Consider the following 18347-nt stretch of genomic DNA (forward strand, 5'->3'; position numbering starts at 1 on the left):
ACATGTAAAATAAATGCCCCAGCGTTTTGTACTAAAGTCAAAAATAAAACATTTTAAGATATTTTTGAAAGATTTAATTTACTCAGAGAAAATAATATTTTCTTACTGTTGTAGAATGGTTTGTATTTACCAATTATTTGCCTATGACTGCGGGGTCAATGGTTCACCGCGGTGTGTCGCTTTAGAATTTCTCGGCCGCGTGTAATAGAAAGATAGATTACGTAAAGCTAAACACACTCAGAATCTGGGTTCCAGGTGAATATGAGAATGGCGCAGTAAATAATTGTGTATTATTTGACTCATAAAAGTTTTTTTTTATGAAATCCGGGCGTATATTGTTTCCGTTCAAATTGTTTGTGTTTATATTCAAACGAATAAAAGATACTCGTACTTTTTTTCTATAACTCTTTCTCTTGGAAAGATCTTTTTATTAATAAAAGGAAAATGATATCATCGAATACTCTGAACGGGTAACAAAGAACATGTTTAAAATCTAATTTAAAAAAGAGATATGATACAGCGTGGTAAAATATGTATTACTTACGGCAAGTTTATTTCAATTATACGCATAAAGAGTTCTTCAATATCAAAATGAGAACGGAGCCTTGTTTACGGTGAATACGGATCTACATGTAGCTTTCTTTCCTACCATACGTAAGACTCGAACAAAATAATATTTTCATGGGAAAGAGATAGTATAAGAAGGAACAATTTTATCAAGAATTAATATAACCATTCTGTGGTTGTTTTTTTTTGTGTATGACTGTAGGTCGCTGGATCACACGCCGATTGATTCCCGGTGACCGACTTTGCCCCGCCGCTATCGAGGGGGGTTACTGTCGTTTCGCCCCAAAACCAGAGCGCCCCATGCAGGACCGCCCCACAGTTTTTTTCCAGCGCCCAAAGACTAATATGAGCGCCCCGAATTTAAATCACGAGCGCCCCAAACCTATTTCACGAGCGCCCCAGATTAAATTACGAATGCCCCAAATTAGCATCTCGAGCGCCCCAAATAATATTGTCTGATCTAAAACAGGTACACAAGTGTTCGATATATCGTTATGTGGTTACTTTATGCAGAAAGAAATCAAAATTTTATTTTATTTTTTAAAAATTTCATTTTCAAATCTATGTTGAATTTGATTAATGTTTACATTGTAGTTTCATACAACTATACAAAATACAATTAAATTTCGTTTGGCTTTCCTTCTTCAAAGAGCACTAATGTAATGTTCTTTTAAACTATCAATTTTTAATCATATGTGTAATTAAAAATGTTAGTATCAAAGTCTGAGTACCGCCATTATCCCACATCATGTAAAAGGAATCAACCAATTAAAATCTCATAATTATTTTTTACCACATTGTGATAAAGAAAAATGTTGTCGATAGACTACAACTATTCATTTCTTTGGGTTCGTTTGAGAGATGGAGAAGTGTCTTCAATGCAAAAAAAAAAAAAAAAAAAAATGGTAAGTTCAATCTTATTAATAATTCTACAACGTTCAATATTTGTAGCTTTATTATTTAATTTTTATAAACTTCTCTTTGCAGTTTAATATGTTTAATAGGAACCTATAATATTTGTTTTCAAATCTTGGGGCGTTCGTTATATGTTAAATCTGGTGCACTCATGAAACATAGAACTTGGGGCGCTCGTGATTTCCCCATAGCAATATTTTTTTGACATCGAAATGTAAATTAAAAGCATATATGAAAGCAATTATTTTTTACAAGTTTATAAGCCTTGGGGTGCTCGTGAAATAAGTTTGGGGCGCTCGTGATTTTATTTTGGGGCGCTCATAGTTGTCCTTGGGCGCCGGTAAAAAACTTTGGGGCGTTCGTGCATGTGGCGTTCTGGTTTTGGGGCGCAATGACTAGCACCCATCGAGGGAGGCGCGTTATATAATTGTAAACAAACAAGGTGAATGTTAAAGCCGTGCACTTAATGGCTGTGAATGGTATATGTGCTTTTTAGTTATGTTTTATTTTCTCACTGTATTGTTTGCTTTTATGTGATAAGAAGAAAAAAATGATATTTTCTTCCTTTTTTAGTAGACTTGGTTTATACGATTTAAAAAAAATGAAATAAAAGGGAAAGTGGTCAGTGAATAAACATGATAATTTGTCAGAAAAAAAAGCACAAACACTATGAGAACTTTATTCTGAAGAATATTAGCATCAAATGTAGCCATGTTTATTATTTGTAGTAAGCTTGCTTTGGTTACACGCATGAGAAGCTCTCGTTTATGTGCTGAGTGAAAAGAATTACCTGTGCATATATAGGTCATGCACCAGCTCATTTAAAACAAGACTCGAACACAATAACAATTTCACTAGATCAGTTTGATGTTATAGCACAACTTTAAAATCGATAGTCATTTCGAAATATTTACCGTTTTTGAGTTATAAAGCAAAAACTTTAAAGGTCCCTTGATCCCTAATTGTAGGGGCCAGCCCCTTCTGAATATTATTATATTAAAGCCCTTGCAATTATGCACAACTTTTGTTCATTATGTCTTAGCAAAATATTTTTAGTTTTCAAGATAAAAAGGAAAATATGTGTAAATTTTCGCTCTTTTAGGCGTTCTAATTTTTTACCCCTATATAGCGCCATTGTGAATACAGAAATCGAAAAACAAAAACCGATGTGCACAACTTCAATCCTTCTGTTACCTAAAATTAGTAAAAATTCTGCTCCAGCTTTTGTGGTCTCTGAGCCTTTATCCGGAAACGAAAGCCTATAAATTTTTGTTTAAAGGGGAATAACTCAAAAGCGGAAGTGAATTTTTGAAATGTTAGATACCACTCTGATAGACTTTAATAATGTCTATAATGTCTGAAAATTTGAGCGAAATCCGTTGATAAATGAGTGAGATATGAGGCCTCAAAGTTGGCGTCTAGGAAGTAGAAGAAAAAAAAAAAAGAACTAGAGCAAAGCTCGTTGCAAAGCAACGAGTAGGTCTTCCATCATGTTTAACCGGAAGTGGCTTTCATTTTTAACAAAAATGAGAAATAACGTCCAAAAATGGTTTGATTCCTCTAAATCCATGTTAATTATTGCAAAAATAAGCCATTTACTGTTACTTCCGGTTTGACCGGAAGTGACGACGACGGACGGAAAATAAATTTTAATGCTCCCAGAGACATGTGTTATCAAAAAACTTGTCAAGAACAGCCAAAAAAACGCGTTTTCCGACTACTTCCGGTTTGGCCCGAAGTGACGACGCCGGACGTATATTGACGACTTTATTAGATTAAGCTTGACCTTTTGAACAACTTTGCTTCTTTGACATATGACAAAATCTAAATACTTTTTGAGATATAAGGGAAAAACTGTCGGTCCCTCCCGGCCCCTGATTGAAGGGGCCAGCCCTTTTTTCGAGATGTCATTTGAAAGATCTTGAAATTCTACACCTTTTTTGTTCTACATGCTTTAACAAAATATTTTTAGGTAAAAAGTTATCGTTGAAAAGGTGCTTAAAATTTTTAAATTCTTGATAGGACTATTTTCGGGCCATAGCGAGCGTCGGCGCTTCGTACTTCCGGTAGTTGCGATATACTAAGTGCACTTCTCCAAAAGTTGCTCTAGCATCACTGAAAATTTCAAGCTTCTGTGTTAAGTGCTTTTTGAGAAAACTGTCGGACAAAGTGACCCTCTAAAAATCACTAAATCGCAGAAAACTCCGAACCGGAAGTGACGTCATCAAAATAAAAAATTATATATCTAGATTTTTTGATGTTCTATCAGACCTGAAAGTTTCATGAAAATCGATCGAGCCGTTCTCGAGAAATCGCGCGCACAAAATCGGTAAGAAAAAAAAACAATAATAACTAGAGCAAAGCTCGTTGCAAAGCAACGAGTAGGTCTTCCGTCCGGTTTTGACCGGAAGTGCCGAAAGTGACATCAAAAAAGAAAGCAATGAGCTAAGTCGTCTCCAGTGACTTTATAATTCAATTTTGCATCAAAAACCTTCAAAATAAGCTATTTTTGGATACTTCCGGACGGAAAATTGATTTTATGCTCCTAGAGACATATGTTAACCAAAAACTTGTCAAGAACGGCAAAAATACGCGTTTTCCGACTACTTCCGGTTTGGCCGGAAGTGACGACTACGGACGTATTTTGACGACTCCAATAGATAAAACTTGACATTTTTAACAACTTTGCTTCTTTGACGTATTACAAATTCTCAATACTTTTTGAGATATAAAGAAAAAACTTTCGGCCCCTGTAGGCCCCTCATTTTAGGGGCCAGCCCCTTTTACAAGATATCATTTGAAAGACCTTGAAATTCTACACTTCTTTTGTTCTTTATGTTTTAACAAAATATTTCCAGGTAAAAAGATATCGTAGAAAAGGTGTTAAGAATTTTGAAATTCGCTGTACGACAATTTTCGGGCCATAGCGAGCGCCGACGTGCGGCGATTCCGAAAAAAATGAAATACTTTATACATATCTATAGACTTTGGTCTATCATACCTCAAAGTTTCATGATTCTATCTTGAGCCATTATTGAGAAAGTCTGGAGACAACCTGACCCTTCAAAAATCATAAAATCGACAATATCTCCAAACCGGAAGTGACGTCATCAAATCGGAAAAAATGCATAAGGTTCAAGTTATGTTACATGAGTCCTGAAAGTTTCATGGAAATCCATCGAGCCGTTTTTGAGAAATCGCGTGCACAAAATCGGTAAGAAAAAAAAGAATAATAATAATAACTAGAGCAAAGCTCGTTGCAAAGCAACGAGTAGGTCTTCCGTCCTGTTTGACCGGAAGTAGCATTAATTTTTAACAAAAATGAGAAATAACGCCTAAAAATGGTTTGAATCCTTTAACGCTATGTTAATTAATGCAAAAATAAGCAATTATTTGCTACTTCCGGTTTGACCGGAAGTGACGACAACGGACGAAAAAATTATTTTTTTGCTTCTAGAGACATTTGTTACCAAAAAACTTGTCAAGAACGGCAAAAATACGCGTTTTTCGACTACTTCCGGTTTGGCCGGAAGTGACGACGCCGGACGTTTTCTGATGACTTCAATAGATTAAGCTTGTCATTTTGAACAACTTTGCTTCTTTGACGTATTACAAATTCTCAATACGTTTTGAGATATAAAGAAAAAACTGTTGGCCCCTATAGGCCCTTAAATTTAGGGGCCAGCCCTTTTTTCGAGATATCATTTGAAAGATCTTTAAATTCTGCACTTCTTTTGTTCTATACGTTTTCATAAAAATATTTTCAGGTAAAAAGATATCGAAGAAAAGGTGTGAGAAATTTTGAAATTTGTGATAGGTCTATTTTCGGGCCATAGCGAGCGCCGACGAGCGTCACTTCCGGTAAATTTGATATACCTGATGCACCTCTCCAGACATAGCTCTACCTAGCCTCAAAGTTTGAAGTTTCTATCTAGAGCCGTTTTTCGGGAAAATTGTGGACAAAATGCGCCTTAAAAATCAGAAAATCGACGATATCTCTAGACCGGAAGTGACGTCATCAAAACGAAAAAAAACGCATAAGGTTCAAGTGATGTTCCATACGTCCTGAAAGTTTCATAAGATTTTGTTGAGCCGTTTTCGAGAAATCGCGTGCACAAAATCGGTAAGAAAAAAAAAATAATAATAAAAGTGAAAAAGAAACCGAAGAAAAACAATAAGGTCTTCCGCTGAAGACGGAAGACCTTAATAAAAGTGAAAAAGAAACCTAAGAATAACAAGAAGGTCTTCCGCTGAAGACGGAAGACCTTAAAAATAGTGGAAAAGAAACCTAAGAAAAACAATAAGGTCTTCCGCTGAAGACGGAAGACCTTAATAATAATCTTTACCAACAGAATCAGTAGAAGGTCTTCCGTTGAAAACGGAAGACCTTAAAAAACTTTACATGACAAGAAGAAAACACTTGCTATGGGTTCAACTCAACATATACACCGATGACGTATGTCAACTCGATATACATTGTGTATCGGAGTGAACTTTAAATCAAAGTCACCATTGAATGTGCCACAACTGTTTCATGTTTGGAAGTTTTACTGATTATGGAAGATGAAGGCCAACTGAAACTATACTGTATAAGAAAATGAATGATTTCTTCTTCATCCTTTCCAAAGTAAACTTTCCTTATTCGTTAAGTTATATTCCGCTATTACCTGTTTATGGTATAAAGTATAAAGCGTTGCATTATTATACTTTTATGTTATCAAAAATTTTGCTTTCTTTTTCTAAATCATGTCAATCCTGTTCAGTATAATATGATTCCTTTTCGGTTACTTGTTAGTCTTGTGCAAAAATGATATTTCTGTTCGAGAATTCATCACCTTTAAGTTGTTATTCTATTCGAAAATTAGTAATTCCTATTCGATAATTTTGTCATTTCTATTCGATGATAAAATGATTTATATTCGATAATAATGTTAAACTTTACATTCCTATTTAATTGAGTTTATAACCAATTCTAGTTTAATTTGCCAAATTTTCCAGAATGCGATTATTGAAAAAGAATTTTAAAAAACATCGCATTGGAGATCATAGAGATAAAATTTTGTAACAAGATGAGAAGTTTATCAAATAGAAATCGTATTTTTTCGAATAGAAATGGATGCTAGTATGTTTTCGAACAACAACTTTATTGCATATAAAGTTATAAACCAAATAATTACCGAATAAAAAGATAAAATTATCGAATAGGAATGACAAAATTAGCGACTAGCACTCGATTGTTTTAAATATTAATGACATCGAATTGGAAACGCGTTTTTTCGAGAAAAAAATATGTAAATTTTATGATATATGAATCATATTGTCACATTTCTTGTAATTGGAATAGCAAGTTATCGAATACAAATTACTGATAATCGAATAGAAATAAGAAGTAATCAAATAGGAATCACATTGTAGAGAATAAGAATGTTTTAGAATAAGAATAATCTCATTCTCAAGGTTATGGTCCGAAAGCGATCAATTTTCAAGCCGAGACAGGCTACTGACAAATAATTTAATTGTAATAGGGATTTCACCAACTTTATTTAAAATCAGCATTACTTACATGCTATGGTCGCTATATTGCTCTTTTTTACAAATATAACCTATCATTGGAAACATTTTAGTCGATGTGTTTTACTCTAATTTTTAGGCTATTAATTTTGTTATTTTTATACTGAATTTGACTAGATGGGATGTTCCACCCACCTGATCAATATATATAGGGCTCACTTTCTAGACAGCAGATTTTTAAGATTTTTGTTTTATGCCCTATTCGTCGTTTTGTAGTTATTTATGGATGCCATGGATTTTGGAAAGTATTGTCAAAAATAAAGTTGTCATGCTTGAAGATAACTGAAATCGTGCACTGATCAAAATGTTCATATATACACGGGGTGATACTGTATGATTATTTCCATTATTCTTGAAAAGGAGAAAAATTGAAACCGAAATATAAATAAAGTAATACTGATAAATCCCGTAAAACAACTTCCCAGCTCAAAAAATATTCAAAGCTTGAGGTGGGGTCAATATTCAATAGGGTCAGTTTTCAACTTGTTGACGTCATCAGGTGTAAGAAAAAAATTATCAAGGTGTTGAAAAATGACCCCGGGTAAAAATTCAACGACTTTTGGTCTCAATTTTCAACGGTGAAAAAACACCCCCGGTTCAATATTCAACGTTGAAAAATGACCTCGGGTCAATTTTCAACTCAAGTCAATATTCAACGTTACACCGGCGCGTTTTGAAGTTTTGAGGCAAAAACAGGATTCTGTGGGTGGCAGTCGGCAGTTCATCGGTGTCTTGCCCGATTATGATCCCCTTTTTCTGTCGGCTGACCTATTTTGTGTCCATCGGTCCAAGTTATAATTTTACCTGCGTCGGTGACCGATTCCTTCAATACGCGAGTTTCGAGATAACAACTCTCCTACGATAGAGGCGCGAAAAGTATCCATTTCAGTATGGAGGTGGGACAGGTTGTTTATGTATACAAACGTGCATAAACAAATGAACGATATTTATAGCTTGAAAAATTTACTAAACGTTAAAGAAAGATAATAATGTTAAGCAGTGATGCATTTGATGATTTTATCAAGCTCAATTATGCATATTTACAAATGTACTTCAATTATAGGGTACTAAAAACGAAAGAAACACCGCAGTCCTTATCAAAAGTAACTGATTTTCTTGATCGTACAAACATTTCTCTTAAAAAGTTTGTGGTTTTTTTTAAGTTATAAGAAGGAAAAGAATCAGTGTGTCATTTAGATTGCCGACGTGTGATGATCAGATGCATTTGTACCGTATTTATTAGACTTGGGTCTATACCTCTTCCCTCATCTGAAATGTCTCACATCCACTGATATTTTCTTTTTTATTACGATTGCTTTGCTTTAAAAATTTACGCCTTTACATTAATTTTGTTATTCTCGAGTTGTAAATTACATCCTTACAAGCATTTAAAACATGATTGTGACGTAAACCTTTTGTTTGTGTTGTCCATTCTCCAGCTTAGTGTTGAGCTAACTCCCCTAACAATCCATTAAGTCACCTGTAGGTGTCCATTCTTTTTGAAAAACTCATTTCTTGAAAGAATGGACATTTTTTTTTTAAAAAAAGAATGGACAATTAAAACAAACAGAATGGACAGTTACAGGTAAACCTTGGCATATTGTTTACAAGAGGAAAACAAAACAAATTGAATACATTAAATATGATTTAATGTACATGCAAATAACAATATGAACTTGGAGTTTTAAGTTAATCTTGAACAGAGTCTCCATCGGATCTGTGTGATTTTACAGTTTTAAATCTATGAATAATGCACAATATTTCAATGCTCAAAACTCATCCCCCCCCACAAAACTTGAATTTAAATGATACAATTTCACATTTGATTAAGATTTTGGAAGCATCATTCCCTCGAGAAGAATCCATTTTAAGCTTGAAGTAGACTAATATTAAATCCAATTCATCACCCAAAAACAGTTTGCACCATGAAAAATATACTGCCTCAGTGAATATATCCGTAGAAAATTATTAAAATTGAAACATTTCCAGATCTGATTTGAAATACATTTTCAAGTAGAAGTTTGGCTATCAAACACTCGGAACACAATTTGCATTTTACAATTACACAGTGCTGCAATTGATATATCATCAAAAACTGATTTAAAATTGAAAAAAAAAATCCGGTTGGAATTCGAAATATCTGTACAGCTGTATTTGATGTCGAAGTTTGGAGGAGATCAAAGTTTGGATATTTTCTTTTACGCTTACTATTCTCTGTTTCAAGGTCAAAATATCACTGGTTTTGTGCATACATGTATTTTTGTTTCATTTCGATCTCTATTCTGTCATATATTCCGGCTCTCCATAGGAGGGAAACATGTTTGCCTTTACAACGCAAATATAAACTGATTTTGAGGAGTTGCATTCTTATATAAATACTATTCCAGCTCCCAAATTCCACCTGTAACTGTCCATTCTTTGGACAAAGACCTTCTGTTATTTGCATCTGGATACACTATTCAACAAATTGCTTTGCACCCCAAGTTTACCTGAAACTGTCCATTCTGTAAACAATGAATTTATTGTTGCGTGCTACCTGTTTTTCCCATTTTTAAAATTCTTATAACAAAGAGAATCATGTTTTAAGTAGGAGAAAGGCCTCAAACTGTCCATTCTGTGAGAGAATGAACTAATCTCGGGCCTACGGCCCTCGATTAGTTCTTTCTCTCACAGAATGGAAGTTTTCGGCCTTTCTCCTTTACGTAGTTATGATAAACCAGTAATGTATTCAATATATAAATAACTGTCCCACCTGTCTGTTTACGCAGCAACGAAACATACACCTTCGACCAACCTTCGATCATCGTCCGACCATCGGCAGTCAATTTATTAAGTCCGGTCGTCCATCGTTTGACGAAAAGGGTGTCCAAAAATTCGGCCGACGGGTAATGCCTAGGTCACATTTCCCAGCCGGTAGCTGTAGACCGGTGGTAATCAGTGGTAATCTGTGGTGTTAACGATGCTGCGACATCGGTCCGCATCGACCTAGTAGTCCTGAAAGTATCAGTCACATTATCCAGCGATGGGGTATACGATGGACAACCAATGCGTAATTCCTACCGATGACCCCACCGATCTTACAAAATTCTGCCACTTAGCCTTGCAAGCATTACTCACATCACCTATCTGAATATAGATCTATAAAAAGGAGTGATTTCTAAAGAAATTTTTTTTTGTGTTATTTATCCATGTCATCGGTGTTCCTAGAAATTAATGTGACTTCCCCGTGTCGTCCGATACTCGTGTCGACCGATCATGTTTTTTCAGCCGACAAGACCAGAAACACTTAGTCCCCGACCATCAGCTTATGCCTAGGTCACATTTCCCGGCCGGTAGCCGTAGACCGGTGGTAATCGTTGGTAATCCGTGGTGTTAGCGATGCCCCAACATCGGTCCACATCGGCCCAGTAGTCCTAAAAGTATCAGTCACATTATCCAGCGATGGGTATACGATGGGCAACCAATGCGTTTTATGATCAAAATGGCGTGGTTGCCGGCCGGACTTACAAAGGCCCAGCGATGCATTGCTAATCAGAAAACGATGTTCCAGAATAATCGGTCGATGTATATTACATCGCTCATACATTGGTGAACATCGTTCGTACATCGGTCGACTACGGGCCAATGTTTGGTCGAAAATCGACCGGTGATCGGCAGGTATCTGTTGAACACCACTCAACCCCCCCCCCCCCATGACCTCTGATTCAACGGATATTGGACGATGCTCGGCCATACATCGGCCGATCCTTGAAAGATGTTGGGTTACCGATGAGGAGCGATGTGAGGCATCGTTGGAGGCATCGCTGAATTTTAACTACGAATTATTTCCTACCGATGATCCCACCGATTCGCAAAATAGCCTCAGTCACCGTCCGATCACTAGTGGTGCCCGGCCGGCAACCATGCCATTTTCATCAAAAAACGCATCGGTTTCTCATCGTATACCCCATCGCTGGATAATGTGACTGATACTTTAAATGTGACTTAGGCATAAGTCTGGTGGCGGATTTTTGATTTTCGTTAAACCCGCAAAAAGGATGAACATAAGAATGTGATTATTGAAATACAGGAAATACTGTAGACATACTTTTTTCCACGGGGTCATAATTCCGCGGAATCTCAATTTCTGTTTAATCCGCGGGTAGAAAATTACGCGGAATTATTAGACTGTCACTATATGCCTTACATTTACATTAAGTACGCTTGGACAAATTTCCGTGCAAAATTTGTGACCGCGTACATATCGTAAATTAATACTACGGGGAAAAATGAACTTCTACAGCTAGTAAAAGTGATGACTAAACCATTGATTTAAAAAGTAGCCTGAAATTATATAAAAATAAATCAGAAACCCAAAGATAGTATGGGCTAGGTTTAATTCTCTGATTTACCTTCTTTTCATGTTGAAGTGGCGGCTATTAAATGTTAATTTTTGTAGGAATTAACAGTAGATATATAATTTATTCTGTTCCGAATTTTCATGAAAGGATTTAGCTCAGTAAAAGATAGGACATGTAATTCTAAAGGTAATTGAGGTTTTCGATTTTTTTAACTTTATCTCTTTCGCACATTTAATTGAAATAATCCACAACTAATTGAAAAAGGAGGGGAACACTTTTTATTTTTATATTTTGAAGATGCATGTCGATGGCTTTGATTTTGAGTGTAACAGGGGCCATATTAATTACCTTTACATGTATTCATGCAATGGAGTTCGTGTTATGAAAAGTAATAAACATGACTTTAACAACACGTAGACATATCACAAGTCCATATATTCGAGACAATTATCTTTTATTATGTGTGTAAGTGTTATTTATTGTCGTGTTCTCAAAGTATTCTCCTTTCTATCTAATAATAATGGACCCCCAACGAAGATTGAGGAACAAGGCAGTCGGGCAGAATATAGAGTCCGATATTAAGAAATCATATTCAATATGTGAGTTGAGTATTCAATTAACTTCTAATTATTGAAGTTTTTTTAAATTATGAGGAAAACAACTTTTCTGAGAGAAAAACAATCTCATAAAAAATTCTTTCATAAAATAAATATATGGTATTCGTGGGATTCGAACCCTAGCAATTAAAATTCGACGTATCAAAGCACTTCTTCGAAACTAACACGGTAACCCACTATGCTACATCACTCATGATGATTTTGGGCATTTAAAAATCATGTTTGTGATATGACCTGCGACTTAATTGACTTAAAGTATTTCTCGGAAAGATGTGAATATTGTGTCATAAAAGTATTCTTTTAATGAATAGTGGGTCCTCGCTTCATGTTTCTGTAAACCAAAAAATGTGTATTTTATTGCAAACTTTTAGAATCATTTATAAATAAATGGAGCAATGACCCACTCATATTGAAACAAGCAAATTCAAGGAATTGTGGTCCCCCGCTTTCGGTTTCTTTGTGGATGAGATGTTATTTTTTATGACATATTGTCTCTAATACGAACATCCTATTATATGTCATTTATTTAGAAATTATCATTGAAGTTGATATTTTTGGAAGGATGAAAATCCTAATCCTGACCGTTAAAAAGTTATGGCCAAAGTAAAAAAAAGTTTTTTTAAAAGTAGGTCAACTCCAAGGTCAAGATCAAAAGGTCAAATTTATTTTTATTCAATGAAAGGTTTTCTCACAATGATTACATATGTGAAGTATGAAAGCCCTAGCCCTTACTGTTCAAAAGTTGTGGTCAATGTTAAAGTTTTTTCATAAGTACGTAAATATTGAAGGTCAAGGTCAAAAGGTCAAAGTTGTTGATATCCAATGAAAGGACTTGCCAAAAAGAATACATATATGAAATATAAAAGTCCTAGTATCAACCGTTAAAAAGTTGTGACCAAAGTTAAAGTTTTTTTAAAAAGTAGTTAAAACTCCAATGTCAAGTTCAAAGGGTCAAAGTTGTTGGTATCCAATGGAAGGTCTTCTCACAAGTATTACATATGTGAAGTACGAAAGCCTTAGTCCTCAGCGTTCAAAAGATATGGTCAAGGTTAAAGTTTTTTAATACGTACGTAAATCTCCAAGGTCAAGGTCAGAAGGTCAAGGTTGTTGGTATCCAATGAAATGTCTTTCCACAAGAAATACATATGTGAGCTATAAAAGTCCTAGTATCTACTATAAAAAAGTTGTGGCCAGAGTAAAAGTTTGGAATTTTTGTGTAAAAGTGGGTCAATCTCCAAGGGCAAGGTCAAAAGGTCAAATTTGGTGGTACCCAAAGAAAGGTCTTGTCACAAGAAATACACGTGAAATATGAAAGTCATAGCTCCACTAAATCAAAAGTTATGGGCAAGGTTAAAGTTTTTGTGACGGACAGACTGACAGACGGACAGACGAATGAGATTTAATGTCCCCTCGCTTTCGCGAAAGCGGGGGACAAAAATTGTTTAAGTATAAGAAAATGATCGTTTTCGTTCTATTTAGTGTGTGTTAGCTTTTTCATAGGCAAATATTTTCTGTTTTTGTGAGATTTTTGTAAATTGTAGAGATTTTACATAAAGAATACTTTAATGTTAGATGAAATATCAAATAATATTTGGATTTAATTGAGATTAAAATTTTCACTTCCTATCTGTCGCACTATAGGCAGTCCGCCCGCCTTATCCCCCAATCTTCTTAAAAAAGAAATTATTGTAGTTTTACAGAGAGCATATTTATGCTAAATTGCAATTACTTTAAAATCAAGATGTGTTGGTGAAACACTGATGCACCTTTAATGCAGACCATGGTGAGGGTTAAGGTTTTTCAAATTCCAAGGTCAAGAGAATAAAAAATATTGTTATATGTATCCAATGAAAGGACATTTGTTAATGAATTCAGTGTATCTGAAATATGAAAACCCAAAAGACGAACCTTTTAAAATATATGACAAATATTAAGTTTTTATATGTGGATCAACCTTAAAGTTCAAGGGCAAATATTTCCAAAATTAATTGCACCCAGGGGAAGGCCTTGTTATGAGAAATACACAAATGAGATCTATATAAAAGCCCTTGTACGAATTATTCAAAATCAAAGTTATGACCAAGGTTAAAGTTTGGTTAATTTTTACAAAAGTTGATCGAACTCCAAGGTCAAGGCCAAGAGGTCAAATCTGTTTGTATCCAAGAAAAGGAATTATTTCAAATGTTAACCAGGTGAGATAAGGATGCCTTAAAACCGCCTACTCAAAAGTTATGGCAAAATCAAAGTGTTTATGGACAATTAGGGCAGAAACATCATGTATATACCCTTGAACCATCAATTACTTTGGCATAAAAATCAAATTCTACTTTAGAAATAACATAAATATGTCATGTGTTACATACATGCAGCCACTGCAGAATGTTTTGTATACTTCTTTTTCGAGCTTCAATGAAAAGTTGAAAAGTTTCAGAAATTTCCAGAAACAGAAAGCAATCGTTTTGGCAGTATGATTTTTTTTTTTACAGAAAACATAGCTTTAAACAAGCCTGCCACTCAACAGTATCCTTATCTTGGAAATCTGAATTGGGGAGCAGATAAAGCTGTGGATGGGAAGTATACTAGGCGGTCAGCTGTCGGGGGAGAGTGTACGATATCTGGCGTAAACCAACGAACAGCAACCTGGTGGGTGGATCTAGGAAGTGTACTCAGTATACATCATATAACTATCTACTATAGGACGGACGATATCACATGGGGTAATGTAAAAAGAGATTTTAAAAATAGAGAGATTATGTTTCTCTATTCTTTTTTTTATCATATTTGCTTTTCGTGGATTTTTTTTGTTTTAACCGTTTGCTACGATTAAACTTGTTATCTACCTTTATATATATATATTCTTCTTTTAATATATATAATTTTTATACTTTCCCTTTCTTTTTTATTCTTATTATTTTTATTTATACGTTCCAGGTCTTCAGGATGAATTACTAATTTTTTTCTTTGTAGCCCTTTGTTCTATTTCTTACTTTGCATGTTTAGTTGATTATTTGTTATATTGATTTTGAAATGAATTATTTTAGTTAATGGTTTTTTCTGTTTTTGTTTGTTTGCTTGCTAGGCTGCTGGCCTATAGGCCTATACATTTCAATTCTTTGTTATACAATGATCTAGCTGTTTATAGACTGCAGAGAAAAATCTGGTATGCCTTTGTGCTAATATTTTGTTTTACTGTAAATATACCCGTAGATCAAGCTTTTGCCTTATCTACAAGGATATATTAATATCAGCATTGGTCATTTTTTTTATTGGTCCACTTTGTTTATAATTTATATTCCTTGTTTTATTTATTGTTATTTTAAAGCAGTATTAATAATTATGTACCTTGAAACAGTTTCACTTCCCACTGGATATTTTGTTTTGTTGAGACAGATTGTCTGGAATCCTCAAATTGTTTCAAATTTTCATCCGACATGGACTTGAATTTCTTAGTAGGGAGGGTGGGGGGCAGGCATACCAGGGCTAGGAAGTCCCTCCATATCAGACATTTTCAGCTCATTCTCGACCTCTTCAGTCTCTTCAACGCTTGTTGGAGCCATAAAAGGGAGTTCCAGAGCGGCCATGATATCATTGTCAAACAGATGATACAGCAATGGGTCGTTATTGCAGAGGTCAAAATTGCCAAACTCGGACATTCTTTTGGTAGGGGGTTGAAAGCAGACGTGTACGTATTATGATAAATGAATAAGAAAAATTTTTGTTACTGTGAGTATATGAAAAAAATGTTTAGAAAAGATTTTATTTATGTATTAAAATATTTTTTTATTGCGACACTGTCTTTCAACGCCTTTTATTCGATTTCAGCCAAGTTTGTTTACGTTCGTAGTAAAAGTAGTGACCCAGTTCTCAGGGGGTCAATGTATTCATGCGCGCTATTCTTCATGTGATTTCTTAACCCAAACTTGTTTTATTGGGATGTAAAAACGGCTAACTCAAGTAATGTTATATAGGACAAAACATTTGCAAGTGTAAATATAAAGATGTTGCTCGAAAGGCGCAGTTTTAGAGCGTCTTTTTTAGAGTCGTGCATGGAGTAAGACTTAAATCTTCCTGTATAGAGGGTTCGCATCACCCTGCGAAACGTCCTATGTTTAAACTGAGGTCCCTTGTCGCAGTAGATGAGCATACGAAAAGCATTCCTTACTGCTCATTCGACCTTAGTGCTGAGTATGTGTAAAAAAATTGCAGCTCTCCACCGGCAAGTTCTGCATGGCTTTTCCAATGAGTGGAAAAATTGTCTAAAGGGATATAACAAAAAGCAAACAAACAAACAAAAACTTACAGAGAAAATCAATTTATTGTTTCTAATTCTGAATATATGAAGAATTATATAAAGATATTGTAATGTTTTGGAACATCACACATTTATCTTCTTTGTTTTCAAGACGCAACCAACGGTTACACAAACAGATTCCTTGGCTTCTCGGTTTACATATCGAACACCACCAACAAAGGTGACGGTGTTCAATGCTTTAAGGACACAATGTACACCACGGCTACAATACCGAATACCACTACAATACCATGTATAAAACATGGACGATATGTCATCTACTACAATGAGAGACTCCAAGGAGTTCCCTACCCTGCTGGATATTCTACTTATGCATTTAATGAACTCTGTGAACTTCAGGTTTATGGTAAGAGGTCACTTGTAAACAATTGATGCCAACATGTATAATAAGTTTATTAAAAGATTAGTAAATATTGGCACTCATTGATTATACAAGTGAACGAGATTTCAAGTACATTCGTCAAGCCAACGATTGCAAGTATTCATATATATACGTTCAATATCTCCTTTTGTATATTGCTAACATATTTCCAAATGATTTATATTAGGATTTTAATTAAATAAATTAAAACAATTTAATTTTATTAGAATTGTTATTCAAATTAAAATTTTTCAACATTAGTGACTTTTCCTGCAAGTGTAAATATCGCATCAATCCAAGCGTTATGATTTTAATTACATATTTATCGTAATTTATATTACTTTGATCTTTATTTGGGTTATCTCATTCCGAATTCCTTAGGCATGTTACGCGTTCTCATTTCATAAGAAGGGACATGCATTGATAGATATCAATTGATATTCAATTAGGATGCCCTACGTCAGGTGTTTATGGACAAAACTGTGATATACCGTGTCCACAGAACTGCCAAGAGAGACATTGTAACATTGTTAATGGGACGTGTCTTGGATGTGTTGCTGGATACAAAGGATTACGGTGTGAAGAACGTATGTAAATACAAACTTCCTGAGAGAGAGAGAGAGAGAGAGAGAGAGAGAGAGAGAGAGAGAGAGAGAGAGAGAGAGAGAGAGAGAGAGAGAATTACGTGAATGCGAGGTAGCCCACGTGTGATGTCTGGAATGAAAATTGGAAGTTGATATATTTTTGAATTGAATAAAAATATGTACATTAATACGTATGGCACCTGATATATACAGTATAAGGCGATAAGACGCAAGTTTGCATGAATGTAAAGATATCATCTAGCCCGTACGAAATTTAAGTCACGTATTTTTAAAAAAATCCAGGCATATTTTAATCTAAAAATCCTTGTGGAAATCTCTATTGAAATGAATATATAAAACCAGGCGTATAATGTAAAATACAGGCGTACACGAGGCGTAATCCTCCCGTATTTTTGGCCGAAATATGCAAATGAGTACGCCTGGAAATTCAAAATACGTCTGGAAATTTTAAAAATAGAATTACGCCTAGATTTCAAGCATACCCTTAAGAATACGCCTGCAAAATAAATACGCCCGTATAAAAGAATACGCCCGTACAAAAAAATACGCCTGTACAAAAAATACGCCTGCTTTAAATAGATTTGAATTAAATTAATAAATATTAATTAAATTACAGCAATGGGAGCTACAACTATAGCATGAATATAAATGTACAATCAACTTTAGTACAAAGATTTTTGACTACATATGCTAAAAAAGATTAGACAAATTAAGCTAAGCATACATCACTTTTATTTTCTTAATATTTTTCAGTGTGATAAAATGTGAATGAGATTCATCAGTAAAGGATTGTCATTAAAATTTAAAAAATCATAATCTTACATTTACTTTTTCAAAGCACAGTTACATGTTAGAATATATTAACCGTTTCACAGCATTTTAACATCCAAGGCTGATCGAGTTTTATAGTAAACAGTTGAAACATTCCAATAATCACAGTGAATCACAGTTTTGAGAATCATGCCGAGTACTCCTGCCATTCTTTTTACTCCTAAATTGGCATAAAAGATGCAAATCACGAGCAGTTCTGTCATTCACGTTTCACATCACATTTCCCAA

The 18347-nt window shown here is 34.7% G+C and overlaps 1 protein-coding gene across 7 annotated transcripts in view; it reads left to right on the top strand.

The window, feature by feature from the left end:
- LOC134269336 (receptor-type tyrosine-protein phosphatase alpha-like) overlaps nt 1-18347 on the top strand; it is a 119009-nt gene that overhangs the window by 17300 nt on the left and 83362 nt on the right. For all 7 annotated transcript variants that reach the window (XM_062751531.1, XM_062751536.1, XM_062751535.1 and 4 more), the window contains exons 2-4: nt 14497-14727; nt 16414-16668; nt 17133-17270. In XM_062751531.1, coding sequence (XP_062607515.1) covers nt 14497-14727; nt 16414-16668; nt 17133-17270 — 624 coding nt within the window. The remainder of the gene's footprint in view (nt 1-14496; nt 14728-16413; nt 16669-17132; nt 17271-18347) is intronic.

This window comes from Saccostrea cucullata, unplaced genomic scaffold (assembly GCF_032062105.1).
Source record: "Saccostrea cucullata isolate Sc308-1 unplaced genomic scaffold, CSIRO_AGI_Scuc_v1 ctg770, whole genome shotgun sequence".
In the NCBI taxonomy this organism is placed as follows: domain Eukaryota; kingdom Metazoa; phylum Mollusca; class Bivalvia; order Ostreida; family Ostreidae; genus Saccostrea; species Saccostrea cuccullata.